General features: G+C 40.7%; 1 protein-coding gene across 1 annotated transcript in view; it reads right to left on the bottom strand.

The window, feature by feature from the left end:
- rp1l1.S (retinitis pigmentosa 1 like 1 S homeolog) overlaps positions 1 to 15,310 on the bottom strand; it is a 38,445-nt gene extending 23,135 nt beyond the window's left edge. Inside the window, exons 1-2 of the mRNA XM_018266020.2 lie at positions 14,892 to 15,310; positions 460 to 1,103 (exon numbers count right to left, since the gene is read on the bottom strand). Of these exons, the coding sequence (XP_018121509.1) occupies positions 460 to 1,089 (630 nt within the window). The 5' untranslated portion in view covers positions 1,090 to 1,103; positions 14,892 to 15,310. The remainder of the gene's footprint in view (positions 1 to 459; positions 1,104 to 14,891) is intronic.
- Between the last annotated feature and the right edge of the window lie 4,442 nt (positions 15,311 to 19,752).

Genomic DNA, 19,752 nt, shown 5'->3' with positions numbered 1-19,752 from the left:
TATGAGTAAGTGCCTGTATAGGCACGAAACGCGTTAGGCCTTGTCCTAATATGTCCTAATCAACGTTTTTGTATTTTTTTTATTACTGTCTATTTAATTTTTGGAGGAACTCACATCTTTTGGTCTCTACTTTATGTATACGCGCCCTTGGACTGAGGCAAACTGTGAGTATGCTCTCCCTTTTCATATTTGATGTATAAAATTGTTTTCACTCTAGTAGTGCTCATACAAGTTGCACCATTTCCTTTATTGTAGCCGCAAGTTTCATGGCCAGCCTGCACATCACTATTTTACCACCTGTTTAACTGCTTGTGTAGAGCTATACTCTATACTAAAAGGGACACATTTTTAAATTTAAAAAAAGTGAATTTGGCCCATAAAGATACCAGGTTTTTTTTTTCCAACTTGACACTTATAACTAACAAGAACCCAAGGTTCTTCAAGGATAGACCAACTTACCCTTCTGCCATCTACAGTGTACATTCTCCGTACAGTATATTGCAAGAGATCCGAAGCATCCTCGAGGAATGTTTTTAAGTTTCGCCCATTGGTTCTGTTTAGGATAATAGAACGCCTAACTGTTGGGTCTCCATTCTTCACAAGAGTGATTTTTTTGCGTAGCCTGGGAACTTGTTGCAAGTGTGTTGCAGTATATTCATCCTCATCTTGCCTACTCTGTTTTCGGGCACTGGCTGGGGGAACAGGCCGTTGTACAACCATCTTGCGTCCTGGCTTGCTGGGAGCAATGGGCTGAACATATTTCTTATCAGAACATATATAGCTCCCACCATCTACCAGCTGTTCCAGTTTGTTAACACTGTGTGTCCCACGTGGAGTTGTTATGGTCCTAACCCCAAATGGTAAAGGGACGCGGTGGGAGAGATCATCCATGAGAGCACTAAAGTTTTTAAATCTACGATGGTTGATGGCCATTTTGACTCCAGCAAACTGAGGGTCTCCACTCTTATAAAATGTTATCTTCTTGGCTGGGGCCACTTCAGTAACTTGATGGCCTCTCGGGACCATAGGGAGGGTCTGCTCAGGACTAGGAGCAGTATCCATATAACCATCTCCTGTGGGACTGTCCATTGTAATCGTTGGAACTGGAATTAAAGCAAAAAGAGAAGAGTTTTCTACATTTTGTTGACTTCAGTTAAGCCACACATGGGAATTAAAATGCCTTTCCCCCATATGTAACAAAAGGCACAACGTTTGCCCAGGTGCAGTAACCATTAGCAACTAATAAGATATTAAGTTGACTATTAAATGACGCACTAGTAAGAGGATGGGTAGTGGGCAGGAGGGGGGAAGCCTATGTGCCTTTTCCATGCCCACCCCTCATGAATACAGAGCTTCTAAACATATAAAGCACTGTATTCATGGGAATTTCTGCAGTTCTTTGTGTTCCAAAACCTACATTTGCATATTATGGGTCATTGACTTTATTATAATTAAGGATCTTAAAATTGTACTAGTAATTATCCATATTATATCCATATGCAAGGGGCCAACTGAAGACCAAAATAAAATCCTCATTTGAGCACAAAACAAACTATACTTGAGATGACTGGACTCAATATACAGTATTCAATAGCACAATGAGGGGCTGCTTCTTGCTCATCTGTCTAGAACAGGGTTCCCCAACCTTAATTACCCATGAGCTGAAATTGATTGTAAAAACTGTTGGGGAGACACACAAACAAGAAAAAATTCCTTGGGGATGCCAAATAAGGGCTTTGATTGGCTAATTGGTAGCCCCGTGTGGACTGCTAGCCTACACGTGACTCTTTTGGAGAAAACCTGTGTCTTCATGCTGCCAATACATGAATTTAATCAGGAATTTCAAAATGGCCATTTAGTCTGAGGCCACTGGGAGCAACATCAATGGAAGTGGAGAGCGATATGTTGCTCACAAGCCACTGGTTGGGAGTATCACAATGTGGGCAGAAAGGCTCCAACCAGTTGAAACTGTTAAATCCTAAAGTCTTGGAAAAGTTTCAGCAGTCGGTAACTATTGTTAAAACTCAGTGATGTCGTCAGTAAAATAAAAAAAAAACTCAGAATACTTTTCCTTACAGAATCAGGGGGGAATATAAAACAAGTGGAGCAAATCTTAATACACAATTTGACCCCCTTTGGTTGCTTCAACAGACATAACCAAAAGTTAAGCTGGCCATAGATTTTAAGATTTTTAAAAGATCTTTTCATTATCGTAAGACCAAGCTTATCCTGAAACATTCGTTTAAACGTACGATTTAACTAAACTAACTAATAAGACCATTTCAAGCAACATGGTCTAGTTGAAGTCAGGGGAACTGTGGGTAGCTGCCTGCTTGGCCCTGCAAACAATTGGACAATAGATACATTTCACTGTGGCCGATAAAAATTTTCTAACTTGACCGATCGATTTTCTGATGTCGGACGAAAAATCGTGAGATGCGCGATCGTTCAGTGCCCACTAACCTCAAGAAAATTTGACGGATTGGTCGGTTCGCACTAAAATCGGGCGTTAAGGAGAGAAAAACCTAACGTCTATGGTGACCTTTACTGGGCCCCGTGGCAAATTCACTCTAAGGCCCCTTTCACTTTGGTAATTAAACATTGTTGATATACATACATTGAAACTGCTTCTCAGTCAGAGCCCGCTGTGTCCCCTATACCTCCTTCCCCCCAGCAGTTTCACAATGTGCTGGTTCTATAGTTTTAGCCCTGAGTATTGAGCACCATTTACATACAGGTGTTGGGTTCCAGTTTAAGGAAACTCTTTCTCCATCAGATCCTACAGGGTACACTTTTATCTCAGATACTTCATGGGGTTTCTAACTAGGGATGCACCGAATCCATTATTTCCTTTGCATATGCAAATTAGGGGTGGGAAGGGGAAAACATTTTTTACTTCCTTGTTTTCTGACAAAAAGTCAGTGTTTTCCCTCCCAGCCACTAATTTGCATGTGAATTGGGCAGAAGGATTCGGCCGAATCTGAATCTTGATGAAAAAGCCTGAATCCTGGCCGAATCCCAAACCGAATCCTGGATTCGGTGCATCCCTATTTGCTAAGTCTTTCCTGTACACTCAAAATGCCTGCAGGTAATGAAGCCGTTAGTAAAGCCCCTTGCCAAAACCTTGGAGGCCATTCTGTTAGGCCCTGTGTTGTGCAGCACTTTACATAAGCAAAGCTAACAATATCTGGGCCTTATTCACTGGGTCCACTTATCTCACACTCACTCTTTACTCAGGCCCGGATTTGTGGAAAGGCCACCTAGGCCGGGGCCTAGGGCGGCAGGATTTCAGGGGGGCGGCATGCTGCCCAACCACACCCACATTGGTTCAAAAACACTGGGGATGCGCTTGCCTATGCGCCAATCCCCATTGATTATGAAAATTTGCACGAATAAAGGAGAGGGGACAGGGGCGACGAACGGCAGTGGGCCTAGGGGCGCCCACTATGTAAATCTGTGCCCAAGACTATTACCTTCATCCTACCTGAAAATATTACCCTTGCTGACACTCAAGCGGGGCTTCCAGTGCATCCAAGAAAAGCAATCTAATCTCCTAATACTCACTCTAAATAACCTTTAGGCTGGGTCCCCCAGTACTGCTCCAAATACCATTAGGACCCCTCAGTTTGGGAACCTGTGCTTTATAAGGAGGCTCATTAACACACGTTTTGTTATTACTACTATACTGTAGCTTTAATGTTGCAGCTAATGGTAACCAGCCAAACCCAATTTATACGGCACTTCACCAATGTGCCGACAATTAAGAGTTACAAACCAACGTGTCTCTTTCATGACTGTATCTCTTTGGCTATTTGATAAGGATTAACTGTCAGAGAGATCAAAACATGTTCAAACCCACATAATCCAAAACAAAGACAATACTTATTTGCTTTTTGGGATCAGTCAGGCTGATATTTGAGTCATGGTGAGCTGCCAATAGAGAGACACATTGCCATTTCTAAATAAGACACGCTCAAAACATGTCATTGCTCACGTGACCATTTTTCACCATTTTGGTGACAACAGAAAGGCCGATTGGTTAAAGTTCTGTTTGGAGAGATGTATGAATTTTAGGAATCAATCCATGCAGAGAAATGATATGACCGGTTCTGATTTTGTGTCAATATTTATAATTTTCTCAGATTTGGGATTTTGTTATCCAAGCTTATGACCGGACTGGAATTTGTTTTGGGGAACTTTTTTATCTTGTTAGTTTGATATTGATCAATATTTGTGTGGAATTAATGGCTTCCAAAAATGTGATTCAGATGCAGTTGCACTAAAAATGTTCTCAGCTGGGATTGTCATTTTTCTGCATTAGGCACAAATCCACTGTACATACTGACATGGCCACATTGGAATTACCGCCACGCTTCCCCTACATCAATAAATGCACTTGCACACAATTTGGAACCCTTAAAGGATAAGTAAACCTTTAAAGTAAGTGAATGGAAAATTGATGAGGGGGCTATTCTAAGCACTTCTGCAATGTACATTTATTTATTTTTAATTCCAAGATATTAAGGGATACATGTGCTGTTAATATGAATGAACTTTGTTACAACAGCTCCAGCTGCTGGTCATTTTCCCACCAGTCTGACCAGCAAGTAGTCAAGGAAGTTGTCAGGAGAAAGAAAGAGGCTGATGTTCTTCTGCTTAGGAAAGATGTGAGAAAAGTTATCTAAAGGGTTCTAATTGTTTTCCTAAGCAGAAGAACATCAGCCTCTTTCTTTCTCCTGACAACTTCCTTGACTACTTGCTGGTCAGACTGGTGGGAAAATGACCAGCAGGTGGCGCTGTTGTAACAAAATTCATTCATATTAACAGTACATGTATCCCTTAATATCTTGGAATTAAAAGAAAATAAATAATGAATGTACATTGCAGAAGTGCTTAGAATAGCCCCCTCATCAATTTTCCATTCACTTACTTTAAAGGTTTACATATCCTTTAAGGCAGTGATCCCCCAACGAGTGGCTCATGATCAACATGTTGCTCACCAACCCCTTGGATGTTGCCCCACTGACATATATATATATATATATATATATATATATATATATATATATATATATATATATATATATATATATATATATATATATATATATGAGATTACATATGCTATTGGCTGGGGAAGCCATTTTTCTCAGAACGTCCATAACAAGAGCATTGAGGGAGGCTGAGACTGCTGCCTCTATCTTCCTGAAATCAGTACAAGGAAAATCAGATATTGGTAATCAGATTAGCAATACAAAATACTTCTTTTTACACGTGTCCCAGCAGCCTCACCTGAAATATTTATAAAATACAAGTAAAGCGCTGCAAATGAGATCACGGCTTTCTTTGTTAAGCAGGAGCTCTTAGAAAGCAGCGGTCTATAAAAAGACAGGGAGCTGATCAGCTTGGCTAACGTCTACTGGGATAGTCAGCAAGTGCCTCTCACCTCCCTGTAAAGTCCTCAAGTCTAAGGCAAAGATTTGTATCAACTACTGGGACAATGTAAGCTATGGGGTCTCGTGTCACATGTGAGAATGCCGGCGCGTGCTTCACATCATTGTTTTCTTTTGGGGGCTGGCAGATCAGGGGAGACGGTCTGGACCAGAAAAAAACTAAGCAAAATTAGGGTAATGCATTATATATTAGTGAGACTACAAAAAACAGGTTAAAATAAAGGAAAACTTAAAATGAGGGCATGTAAAATTAAGGTTTCACTGAATATACTGTAAATGCCTCCAATTTGTTGTAGCTGTGCCTCATAAAGGAAGGGAGCATAGACTAGAATACACCATTATATGAAGCTGTTAGGCAGGATTTGATCTGGAGTTTTGGGCTACCGTTCCCAGCTGCCCCTCATTATAATCCATTAGGCCTGGAGGGCCATAATCATATGGACTAGTTTGTAGGGCCTATTGTATGGCAAGCCTCCACCCCACTAGGCTCTTTTAAACAAAAAGTACAGATGGGAAGGGAAGACAGAGGAAGAACTGGAATGTGAACAAAGATGGGTGTAAAGAGAAAAGTGGCACCTTAATAGAGGGGAACAGATAGAAAATGTAGGAGAAAATGAAGTATGAGCCCCTTTGACTAAGGTTCCTGTTAACCACCCAACACTGCGGTTGGGCACTGGTTGCCATGATTTAAGATACAAGACAAAATTATTAAGATAACTGTGGTATCAAGTGACTGTCCAAAAAACTCCCAACGTCATCTGTATGATCAATGTATATACACCTATGTATTGTACAGAACTGTAGAACATGCAGGCTAGAGGTTGGGTTTTCATGCTGATTTTCTTGTTTACAATAATGTTTTCCCAGCCCAAGAGTACAAGACCCTCCAAGTGTGCTTCTAGGGACTAAACCTATCCACTTGTGGATCACACCTAGGGTCCGTTGTAAAGATTTTGCCTGCTCTGCTAGCTAACCTAGTCTTTTTCTCATGTCTAGGGTGAAGTAGACCATAGGATCTAATTTGTCTAGTCTAGTAGACCATAGGATCATAGCTAGTCCTTGAATGGGGTCTCCAAATGCCATTGAGGTAGAGTTTTCTCTTAACTGAGGCCTCCTTTGCCTCAGGCTGCGCACATTATCCATCCATCTCCATGAGTGGAATCCAAAGAGGCCTAACTTAGACACTCTCCTAACACGTATATCACTTGGGCAATACTACCTGACCCTGGCCAATATGGATTTCCCACCTCCAACAGGGCATGCCAATACCTGAATGTGGAATATGTCCTTCCACAAATACCAGATGTGCATGCTGGCCAAAGTTTCTGCATTTCATTTACAGAGATTATGGATTTTGTGCATCCCTTCTTCTGGCCTGGCCCAATAATACAGAAGGCCTGTTGGCACTCATAACTAATTGATATGGGTAAAAAAGATTATTTCTCACTGGTTTTGGAGGGCTAAAAAAATAATTTTGTGAATGGAGTCAGATCTAGGTGCATCCCTGATGATAATGATGCAGCGAAGATATTACCAAATATAACCAAAGTACTCAAGAATTACTTGGCAAAATCCAAACATGTTTTTTCAGCATTTTGGATCAATGAAGAATCTATAATTAAGACAATGCACAGAGCTGTATATGTGTCATTTGCATCTTCATTATCTCATGGCTTCTCAACATTAAGGTTTATCCAGTTTAATGCCATCTTAATTGTTTTATCTAGCAGGATCCAAATGAGCTTGTACTGCTCTGATTAAAGAGCGGACTTTTGGGGTCTATGTAAACATCAATTAATTTTCTTTTTTTTTTTTATGTAATAGAACATAAGGCCAAAGCTGAGGGGGCAAATTCACTAAAGTGCGAAGTGGCTAACGCTAGCGAAAATTCGCTAGCGAAGTGGACCTACTCCAGCACTACTTCGCTCCCTTACGCCAGGCAAAGTTGCGCTATGGCGAAGGAACGTAACTACACTAATTCACTAACTTGCGGATTTTCATGAACGTTAACTCTTGCGCCAGACTTGCCTTCGCCAACTGAGACTAGGCGAAGTGCAATAGAGTAGATAGGACTTGCTTCAAAAAAAGTTTAAATTTTTTCTAAGTCCCAAAAAACGCGGGCACCTTTTCCTTTTTTAAGGGTGATAGGCTGAAAAAGATCGTTAATTTTTTTGGGGGTACCCTCCTTCCCCCCCTACATTTCCTAACATACGGCTCCTAAACTATACAGGGGGCACATGTATAAGGCAAAATAACAACTCTATTTTATTTTATGAAGCTTTCCCAGACTTGTGTAGAGTAATGTATTTGGTGCTACATATACGTCCATTGTACTTTAACTTGGCGCCATATGCAAATTAGGCATCGTTAGCGTAACGTCGCTTTGCTTGACGAATTAACTCAAGCGCAACTTCGCTACCGTTTGCCTCCCTGAGCGCAACTTCGCATTTTAGTGAATTTGCGTAGCGCTGGCAAAACTACGCCTGGCGAAGTGCGGCAGAGTGTGGCGAAGCTACCGCCGGCGCAACTTCGGATCTTAGTGAATCTGCCCCGAGGTTTGGTGCACACTGCTCCTGTCAAATTGTGCTTATTACAGAAGAATAGTGAAGCTCGCATTGTTTTATGGCATCTCTGTACTTTAGGGGCTGTTCCTGCTGAACTGGGTGAATAACTATGCTGGCATCTACAGTATATGCGCTGGCTAAATAAAATTCTTCCTTGTAGTGGCGCCCAGCAGTCAGATAGTAATAACGTGGGGGGCGTCTACGCTCCAAACATGCTTTCCTCCAACCATAAGTGTTCTCCTAAGGCAGGCCCTATCATAAGTTACAGAGGTTCCTAATTAGAGCTGCTACCCAAGGGCATTTCATTTCTAAAATTAATTTACACTATAACTGTAACCACCCATTATCCGCTGTCTTTTGATTTATATTGCTGTGTCTAGAGCCAATTCTGTGCTTTAATTTATGATCTTAAAAATGAATGTTCAATACTTTACCCACAATCCCCTCTGACCCAAAAGGTAAGTGCATAATTACCCTGCGCAACTGCCCTATTAATGCACGATAAACCATATTCATTCTCTAAGGGCCAGATTTATCAAGGGTCGAATTTCGAAGTGATAAATACTTTGAAAATCGACCCTCAAATTGAAATACTTCGACTTCGAATATCGAAGTCGAAGTATTTTTCACCGAATTTGGCCATCGTACGATCGAAGTAAAATCTTCGATTGAACGATTAAAATGTTAGCGTACAGTCGAACGATTTTACTTCGATGTGTGAAGACTTAGAAAAATGGTCTGGAAGGTCCCCATAGGCTAACATAGCACTTCGGCAGGTTTAATTTGGCGAAGTATTGAAGTCGAAGTTTTTTTAAAGAGACAATACTTCGATTATCGAATGGTCGAATTTTCGAACGATTTTTCTTCGAATCGGAGTCGAAGTAAATTCAAAGTCTTAGTATCCTATTCGATGGTCGAAGTATCCAAAAAATTACTTTGAATTTCGAATTTTTTTACTTCGAAAATTCCCTCTAATTTACTTCGACCCTTGATAAATCTGCCCCTAAATGAATACATTCTGTATGCAGTACAAGTATGTGGAACCCGTTATCCAGAAACCTCTGAATTACAGAATGTCTGTCTCCAATAGACTCCATTTTATCCAAGTAATGAAAATTTTTAAAAATGTTTTACTTTTTTTGTCTGATAAAACAGTAGCTTGTACTTGATCCCAACTAAGATATAATTAATCCTTATTGGAGGCAAAACCAGCCTATGGGATTTATTTAATGTTTATATGATTTTCTAGTAGACTTAAGGCATGAAGATCCAAATTACAGAAAGATCTGTTATACAGAAAGCCCCAGGTCCTGAGCACTCTGGATAACAGGTCCCATATCTGTACTTTCAAGTCCTTGCTCTGTGACCCTTACAACAAGTCTGTAAATAACTAGACTTTTATTTGCATCAGGTATATGGCAAAGGCTCTGGCAATATTTAAAGCAGCAGCTCAATAAAACTCCTAACCCACAGCAACACCTCAGCAGTTTGATGTCTTTAGTGGAATTATTAAAGCAAACATCTGGCTGGTTGCTATGGGTTGCCAGGCTAAGGCAAATGTTTACCATGTTTGAGCACAGCCTGAAATTTTGTTCCCAATCTATAGAGAAAATAAATAGAACAAAGCATCTAATAATATATGTTAAAGGTCAGCGAAGATAAAATTTGGGAACTTCATTCCTCTTACTTCTGATATTACAAGAACAGTAACACCAAGTGTTTCAAATTAATTTAAATATAATGCACTGTTGTGCTGCACTGGTAAAACTGGTGTGTTTTCTTCAGAATCTCTAATATAGTTTATATAAACAAGCTGCTGTGTAGCCATGGGGGCAGCCATTCAAGCACAGGATACACAGTAGATAACAGATAAGTACTACTATAGTTTATATAAACAAGCTGCTGTGTAGCCATGGGGGCAGCCATTCAAGCACAGGATACACAGTAGATAACAGATAAGTACTACTATAGTTTATATAAACAAGCTGCTGTGTAGCCATGGGGGCAGCCATTCAAGCACAGGATACACAGTAGATAACAGATAAGTACTACTATAGTTTATATAAACAAGCTGCTGTGTAGCCATGGGGGCAGCCATTCAAGCACAGGATACACAGTAGATAACAGATAAGTACTACTATAGTTTATATAAACAAGCTGCTTTGTAGCCATGGGGGCAGCCATTCAAGCACAGGATACACAGTAGATAACAGATAAGTACTACTATAGTTTATATAAACAAGCTGCTGTGTAGCCATGGGGGCAGCCATTCAAGCACAGGATACACAGTAGATAACAGATAAGTACTACTATAGTTTATATAAACAAGCTGCTGTGTAGCCATGGGGGCAGCCATTCAAGCGCAAGATACACAGTAGATAACAGATAAGTACTACTATAGTTTATATAAACAAGCTGCTGTGTAGCCATGGGGGCAGCCATTCAAGCACAGGATACACAGTAGATAACAGATAAGTACTACTATAGTTTATATAAACAAGCTGCTGTATAGCCATGGGGGCAGCCATTCAAGCACAGGATACACAGCAGATAACAGATAAGTACTACTATAGTTTATATAAACAAGCTGCTGTATAGCCATGGGGGCAGCCATTCAAGCACAGGATACACAGTAGATAACAGATAAGTACTACTATAGTTTATATAAACAAGCTGCTGTGTAGCCATGGGGGCAGCCATTCAAGCGCAAGATACACAGTAGATAACAGATAAGTACTACTATAGTTTATATAAACAAGCTGCTGTGTAGCCATGGGGGCAGCCATTCAAGCACAGGATACACAGTAGATAACAGATAAGTACTACTATAGTTTATATAAACAAGCTGCTGTATAGCCATGGGGGCAGCCATTCAAGCACAGGATACACAGCAGATAACAGATAAGTACTACTATAGTTTATATAAACAAGCTGCTGTATAGCCATGGGGGCAGCCATTCAAGCACAGGATACACAGTAGATAACAGATAAGTACTACTATAGTTTATATAAACAAGCTGTTGTGTAGCCATGGGGGCAGCCATTCAAGCACAGGATACACAGTAGATAACAGATAAGTACTACTATAGTTTATATAAACAAGCTGCTGTGTAGCCATGGGGGCAGCCATTCAAGCACAGGATATACCGTAGATAACAGATAAAATCTATAGTATACAATGGGATTCTACATCTGTTATCTACTATTTGCATTGTACTTGAATGGCTGCAGCTGTGGCAGCAATTTGCTTATATAAACTATAATGATCTTTCTGAAGCAAACACACCAGTTTTAGCAGTGCAGGGCAACACTACATAAATTATTCATAACTTAAAAACACTTTCCCTTTTTGATGTTACTGTTCCTTTAAAATACAGACGGAGGAGGGCAGTATTTTCAGGAACAAAGTCATGTGACACAAGTGACATCACTAAGCATGATTTATAACAAGTGACATCACTAAGCATTTGTTAAAGGCTTAATTTCTTGCTTACAGAGCACAAGTAGTATCTGAAATGAAAATCTGGCAATGTGGCAAATGAAAAGGTCGATTCCAGCACAAACCTCACTGAAATGCCTTGGAATTAGCAGGACTGCATAAAAACAGCATTCAGTGTATTATGTATAATATCATATATAACATTTCCTATTAATAGTAAACAGACACTTCTCTATTACACGCTTTATACAGAAAATGTAAACTTTCCAATACAATTTAAATCTGTTAATAGTTTAAAGGGGGTTGTTCAGCTCTGATGTAGAGAGTGAGATTCTGAGACAATTTGCATCTGGTTTTCATTTTTTTATTATTTGTGTTTTTTGAGTTATTTAGCTTTTTATTCAGCAGCTCTCCAGTTTGCAATTTCAGCAGTCTAGTTGCTAGGGTCCAAATTCCCCTAGCAACCGTGCATTGATTTAAATAAGAGACAGGAATATGAATAGGAGAGGCCTGAATAGAAAGATGAGGAATAAAAAGTAGCAATAACAATATATCTGTAGCCTCCAATTCCATCCAGTAAAGAAATATATTTTGGCCATCACAAAAAATACAAAAAAAAATACTACCATATTTACATCTACATGGCCCCTAAACATGGATTAGCTCCAGCGCACCCCAGTAGTGGTTCCCCCATTGTTCTGATTCGGTTCGGGGTCTGCCCAGGATTCAGCCTTTTTCAGCAACATTCGGATTCGGCTGAAATTTCCCCTTCCCACCCCTAATTTGCATATGCAAATTAGGATTTGGATTCGGTTCGGTATTTGGCCAAATATTTTGGGAAGGATTCGGGGGCTCGGCTGAATCCAAAATAGTGGATTAGGTGCATACCTAATTCAGATCAGTGATGGGCAAATAAATTCGCCAGGTGTGAATTCTCGACGAATTTCCGAGTTTCGCCGCCGGCAAATTTTGCCTGCAGTTTGGTGAATTTATATGGCGGCATCGAAACACAGAAATTCGTTGCGAATTCAGGCCTGCCGAATTTATTCGCCCAAAATCCACCGCGTCATAAACATTTTGTCGCTGGTCAAAATTATTCGGACGCTCTTTGACTTTACTTCATTCGGAAAAAATAGACGCGCCTATAACAAGTGTCGCGGTCGTCAAAATTGACGCGTGTCATGATAATGTTGACGCCCATTGATTTCAATGCGTTTTGCAAATTTCGCTGGAAACCGAAACGGGACAAATTGGCCCATGACTAATTCAGATACCTCAGTATATTGGGCATTGGTCACACAGTGACTTACATGTACTTCTCTTGGCACTAATCCTTTAGGGGCTCTCATGATAATCAAGCTCAATGAGGCTGGAGATTAAGGTCAAATAACTGTCACTCAATGGAAAGCCTTTGCATAATAATAATCTAATCCCTGCGTCACAAAAATGAATTTGCCATAATGTATTTCTGTATAACATAAATGTTTTCGATTCTTTTAGCCCCTTTCCATTCTGTGCAATCTCTTTCTAGAGTAGCACTTAAACTGGTTGCTTGGCGTTATCACCCTAGCAACCAGAAAGTTTGTTTCTTTCTATGTTAATAAAAAAAATGCATGATAAATAATAGTGGCCAGTTGCTTGGCTATGTATTGGAGATTACAGTTTTTAGGATGAAATTTGAGTTTTTTTGAGCATTTGGTGGGGATTCATACATGCAAAGGACATGCTAAGGACATGCTAAGCTCAAATAAACAAGGCAGGAGCGTTCATGTAACAAAGGACATGCTTTATATGATTACTGCATCATAATTACCACTTCATTTATTTCCTTCTATTTATTACAGGTATAGGACCTGTTATCCAGAATTCTTGGGACCTGGTGTTTTCCAGATAATGGATCTTTTCATAATTTGGCTCTCCATTCCTTAAGTCTACTAGAAAATCATGTAAACATTAAATAAACCCAATAGGCTGGTTTTGCTTCCAATAAGGATTAATTATATCTTAGTTGGGATCAAATACAAGGCACGGGTATAGGACCTGTTATCCAGAATGCTCAGAAACTTGGGGTTTTCTGGATAATAGATCTTTACATAATTTGGATTAGGGATGTAGCGAACTGTTCGCCGGCGAACTAGTTCGCGCGAACTTCGACTGTTCGCGTCCGCCGCAAGTTCGCGAACGTCGCGCGACGTTCGCCAATAGGCGTTCGCGTCAAAATCGGTCGCCCATTCGACCATTCGATCGCTAAAATCGAACGATTTTCGTTCGATTCGAACGAAAATCGTTCGATCGAACGATTAAAATCCTTCGATCGTTCGAATCGAACGATTTTCGGATGATCGAAGTTCGCGAACAGTTCGCGAACAGTTCGCAAATTTTGCCGGTGTTCGCGAACGGCGTTCGCGAACACATCGGCGGCGGTTCGCTACATCCCTAATTTGGATCTTCATACCTTAAGTCTACTAGAAAATCATATAAACATGAAATAAACCCAATAGGCTGGTTTTGCCTCCAATAAGGATTAATTATATCTTACTTGGGATTGAGTACAAGGCACAGGTATAGGACCTGTTATCCAGATTGCTCAGGACCTGGGGTTTTTCGGATAATGTATCTTTCCATAATTTGGATCTTCATACTTTAAGTCTACTAGAAAATCATGTAAACATGAATTAAACCCAATGGGCTGGTTTTGCCTCCAATAAGGATTAATTATATCTTAGTTGGGATTAAGTACAAGGCACAGGTATAGGACCTGTTATCCAGAATGCTCGGGACCTGGGGTTTTCTGGATAATAGATCTTTACATAATTTGGATCTTCATACCTTAAGTCTACTAGAAAATCATATAAACATTAAATAAACCCAATAGGCTGGTTTTGATTCCAATAAGGATTAATTATATCTTAGTTGGGATCGAGTACAAGGCACAGGTATGGGACCTATTATCCAGAATGCTCGGGACCTGGGGTTTACTGGATAAAAGATCTTTACATAATTTGGATCTTCATACCTTAAGTCTACTAGAAAATCATATAACCATGAAATAAACCCAACGGGCTGGTTTTGCTTCCAATAAAGATTAATTATATACAGTCTATATTTGTAAGGTACTGTTTTATTATTACATGTAAAAGGATAATAATTAAAAAAAATGATTAAAATGGCATCTATGGGAGATGGGCTTCCCATGAGCTTTCTGGATAACGGATTTCCGGATAACAGATCCCATACCTGTATCATTATTAGTTATCCTGAGCAGAACAGATTATTTTTAGCATATTTATATGTATTAATTGATAGGAGATGCCCTTCTACTTTTTGTGCCAAGATAAATTAAACAAAAGCCACACATTTTGGAAGAAGACCATTGTAAGAGGAGGTGGGTTCCATAGAAAAAGCCTTACTGCTGGTTCTGCAGAACATACTTACCCTTTAAACTTGCATAAGGGACCTGTTGTGTCGGGGAAGTAAACGTTTCTCTGCAGGACAGTTGGCTCCTTTTTTTAGGAATTTTGGGCCCAGTCTACATTCTTCCCATCATACTTCACGGCATTTTCTTCTTGGGAAGTTGAAGTAAGTTGTCAGAAAACTCCTGCTTGTACCAATCATTGTGGCCCAGTAAGTCTTATTGCTCCGTCCATATTCACATCTTCCATTCGTCAGACAGCACGAGTCTGCTCCCCGGGGCCAACAAAGGAATCTGAGCCCTTCTGAGTGGTCACTTTGAGATGGATTAGGATGACCACAAAGAGGATTAACGCAGGGAACCATCTGTGGGAGAGAGACTTAACTAATAGGGTTAGGGACACCATTTCCTCGCTGTGCTAAAATGTAACTTCTCAAGGATCTCAATGAGAAAGAAATCATATTAATTCAATGTAATTGCCTTTACACGGCTGTGACACCAAAGAGTAGGCTCCTTCCTCCTTCCCCATGGACTGGAGAAAAGCCTTTTTATTCTTTGTCATAATTCAATCTCATAGTTACATACTGTAGTTCATTTGGGTTGAAAAAAGACAAAAAGTCTATCAAGTCCAACCCCTCCAATTAACCCCCTGCGCATAGAAATTTATACATTTCTATCCAGCCCTCTCAATACATTATCACCTGAATAAAAATATATATACACATACCTATACTAAACTATAGAAGTTAAAAATTCAAGTGGAAACTGCTTCTTCTGCTTTCCAAAAATCATAAGATCCATAAAGTTTGGAGCACTGTCACATATCGATCAGTGTTGCGTTGTCTTTTGCTCCATGCATGTTGTTACTGCCCCTTTAAGAGCAGGCTGACGGCCGCTGACCGTTAAGTCGGAAGAACAAGGTGCCCCCTCCTCTTGGTATTTTTAAAGCTGCTGAGCAATCACCTGTGCCAAAATGCAGCCGTGACCGTCATGCAATAAAAGGAGATGTTTCTATTTGTGGCCACACTTGACTGGAACAATTGAATCTGTGACTTACATTATTCGGATTGGAGCGACGCCGCGAGGTTACGGCTACAGGAGACATAGCCTGCAATCTGCATTCATGTGCATGGAGCAAATTCCCTAAGCAGCCATCACAACACTTTGCCAGGCGTAAATTCGCCAGAACAACGATGATTCCCTATGATGCAAAGTTGCGTCCAGGGCACCGAACGATGGTGAAGTTGTGCTAGCGTTACTTCGACAAGCAAAGCGAAGTTGCACTAGGGTTGGCTAATTTGCATCCGGCTGGAAATTCAAAGTTGAATGGACGTATATGTTGCAGCAAATACATTACATTACAAGTCCAGGGAACCATAATAAAATAAAATAGAGTTGTTATTTTGCCCTACACATGAGCCCAGTGTATAGTTTATGTGCCATATGTTAGGGAAAAAAAATTTACGGTCTTTTGCAGGCTATCAGTCTGAAAAAAAAAAAAAATGACAGCGTTTTTTGGGGTTTAGAAAATCTTTCAACAAAAAATTGAGGAGGTCCTATCCACTCCATTGCACTTTGCCTGGTCTGAGGTGGCGAAGGCAAGTCTGGCGCAAGAGGTAACGGTCAGTAAAATCTGCATCTTAGTGAATTTGCGGAGTTGGCCAGAGAGAAAATTCGCCTGGCGTTAAAGTGCCAAGCAACGCTAGTGTTTGTCTCCTTCGCTTACAAAGTGACTCCTGCGCCCATTAGGGAATCAGCATAATGACGTCACTCTTGCAAATTTTCGGTAGCATAAGTCACTTCGCCCTTTAGGGAATCTGCCCCGTGAACTGTGTCTTCTAAGATACTGGAAAGTCTTCTAAAGCTCGACATACATGCCCCAGATTTGGTCAGGTAGTGTAGCTGACCCTATTGTCTCACCATCTGGATAATACTCTATGCCAGGTCGGTGGGCAATTTTGACAGGTCATCCATTGATCCTTTTGGATTGTAGATAATTGGACATGTTTGACAATTTCATCTACTGATCAGGCCTGGATTTGTGGCAAGACCACCAAGGTGTGGGCCCAGAGCAGCAGAATTTTAGGGGGACGGCATGTCGCCCAACCACATCCACATTGGTTTGGAAACTCTGGGCAGGGCCGGAACTAGGGGAAGGCAGAGTAGGTGGCCGCCTAGGGTGCAATCATGGGGAGGGGCGTACTTTAAAGAGGATTTTTTTTCTTTTTTTTTTGAAACCCTGATTCGCTTGGCTTCTAATCATTTTTCAATGTTATAAACCACCTGTTCCAACCCCCTGTTGTCCATAATTTGTACTGCGGGCAGAAGCACTCCCCACCTCCCTCTTGGCAGCTGCTGGCACAGGTACATATTTGTGGACAATATGATGGATTTTTGGCTCCTGCTGGCACAAGTACATATTTTGGGGCAATATTGTGTTTTTTTGCAGGCTCAGGTACATGGGGCAATATGGTGGCTGCTGGCACAGGTACACAGATAGTTACATAGTTACATAGTTAAATTGGGTTGAAAAAAGACAAAGTCCATCAAGTCCAACCCCTCCAAATGAAAACCCAGCCCCATACACACACCCCTCCCTACTTTTAATTAAATTCTATATACCCATACCTATACTAACTATAGAGTTTAGTATCACAATAGCCTTTGATATTATGTCTGTCCAAAAAATCATCCAAGCCATTCTTAAAGGCATTAACTGAATCAGCATCACAACATTGGCACAGGTACAAATGGGGGCAATATGATAGATGTTGGCACAGGTACATGTGGCAAAATAATGGCTGCTGGCACAGGTATTGTGGTAATTTCCCGTGCAGCGATCCCCAGTGCACCTAACCTGATGATAAAAATTTGTGTATGTGCACGAATGAAGGAGAAAAACAGCAGCAGGCCTAGGGGCGCCCACTATGTAAATCTGGCCCTACTATTGATGGACCACATTGGTGAGGGATCATCACCAGATGCCATTCTGATTGTTCAGGTTGTTGACCTGAATGAATGGAACAATAAAAGGTGGCCATACATATGTAGGGTAGCCATCTGTTTAGACTGTGCACATAGAGATACAGCCAGAATATGGCCACCCTAACATGTTTGGGGCCGAATTATAGCTGTAATGCCCTATAAAATTATGCAATAAAGGCATTTTTATTATTCCAAGCCAAGTGGTGCTGTTCCATTTTCAAATTCTGGGGTCTAATTTAGGGATGCACCGAATCCAGGATTCGGTTCGGGATTCGTCCAGGATTCGGCCTTTTTCAACAGGATTCGGATTCGGCCGAATCCTTGTGCCTGGCCGAACCGAATCCGAATCCTAATTTGCATATGCAAATTAGGGGTGGAGAGGGAAATCGCGTGACTTTTTGTCACAAAACAAGGAAGTAAAAAAAAAATTCCCCTTCCCACCCCTAATTTGCATATGCAAATTAGGGTTCGGATTTGGTTCGGTGGAATCCTTTGCTTAGGATTCAGGGGTTCGGCCGAATCCAAAATAGTGGATTCGGTGCATCCCTAGTCTAATTATACCTTTTGCATATAGAAGAACAATACACAAAATGCCACTGCAGCCACCCCTTGAACTAAAAGTTAAAAAAAATATTATTACTTTGTGACCACTATGGTGGGCACATTGACCTAGGGAAGTTTGGCTTTTCCTTGGCAAAATTATGTGCTCTCCAGTGCCTCCTCGCAATAACCATGGTAGGGACAATGATGGTAACAACACTAAAGGGTTACTATATGAATCAGCAAGGGTTTCTGTACAGTAATGGAATGTATATAAAGCTGTCAGTGATGCTTGAATTGACAGCTCTTTGGCCAAGCAATAATTATCCATGAATCGAAATGAATTTAATATAGATCCATGCTTGTTAGCAGTTCATTTGTCACACATTAAAGCAAGATACTGCACATTATTATAAATTTAATAAGCACAAAATTATGTGTTTTGCCAATGAAGAAGAAGAGGATGTGCACCTATAATTACAGGCCAGTGGATAAGCCATGTAGATAAGCCAAGGCCAGCGGTAACTCACTCCCCAGTTCTACGGCAAATATTCAAACAGGCTGGAGCAGATCCCTTCTTTATTGGAAGCGGAGGAGGTAATATAAACACCAATCAGCTGTCATGTTCATTTATTGGATTCATTTTTTGCTATTTTTGAGGAACAGGTTGGGCAAGGTGTAAGCCTGGGAGGTGTCAGGGTTATAGGGAGGTTATGGTGTTAGACACCAATCAAGCGATCGGAGGAACATCATCCAACTCATCAGCAGAAATTAAACTCTTCAGCCTGTAATTTATATGCTCTATTTATTAGGCACTAACATTTACAGACGTCACATCAAATTTTTCTTTACAAACATTGTTTTCCCCACTCATGATTTACAGGGAAGGAAAGTTGTCCCAACACGACCACTGGAGATGTTTGAATGAACTCAAATTTACCTTGATTAAACAAATTATTGTACAAATGCGTATCCTGTGTCCTTATTCAGGCACCAGGCCCGGACTGGCAATCTGTGGGTTTTGGCAAATGCCAGAGGGGCTGCTGTATGGTTCCATAGAAAGTTACCATATAGTGGGCTGGTAGGGGCTGTTTGGGCCTCTGTGTACTTGGAATGGCAGGACCTATTTTGACTCCCAGTCCAGGTCTGTCAGGCACCCAACCGTCTCCTCCAGATATCGGCCTTATCTATGTGCACAGCCGACCTTGGCAACGAGTGCCACAGTCTTACTCATTCACAGATAAGCCAACATTTCATGATGTATTGTATTATTAGTATTGAACTGTGCCCAGACTTGCATTGTATAATATAAATGCAGTCCATGTAAGAGTTTATGCTAAATACAGTATATGTGTATGT

Source organism: Xenopus laevis, chromosome 5S (assembly GCF_017654675.1).
Source record: "Xenopus laevis strain J_2021 chromosome 5S, Xenopus_laevis_v10.1, whole genome shotgun sequence".
NCBI classification, from domain to species: Eukaryota; Metazoa; Chordata; class Amphibia; order Anura; family Pipidae; genus Xenopus; species Xenopus laevis.
The sequence above is the reverse complement of the archived record's forward strand: the minus strand, read 5'-3'. Positions and strand labels throughout refer to the sequence as shown.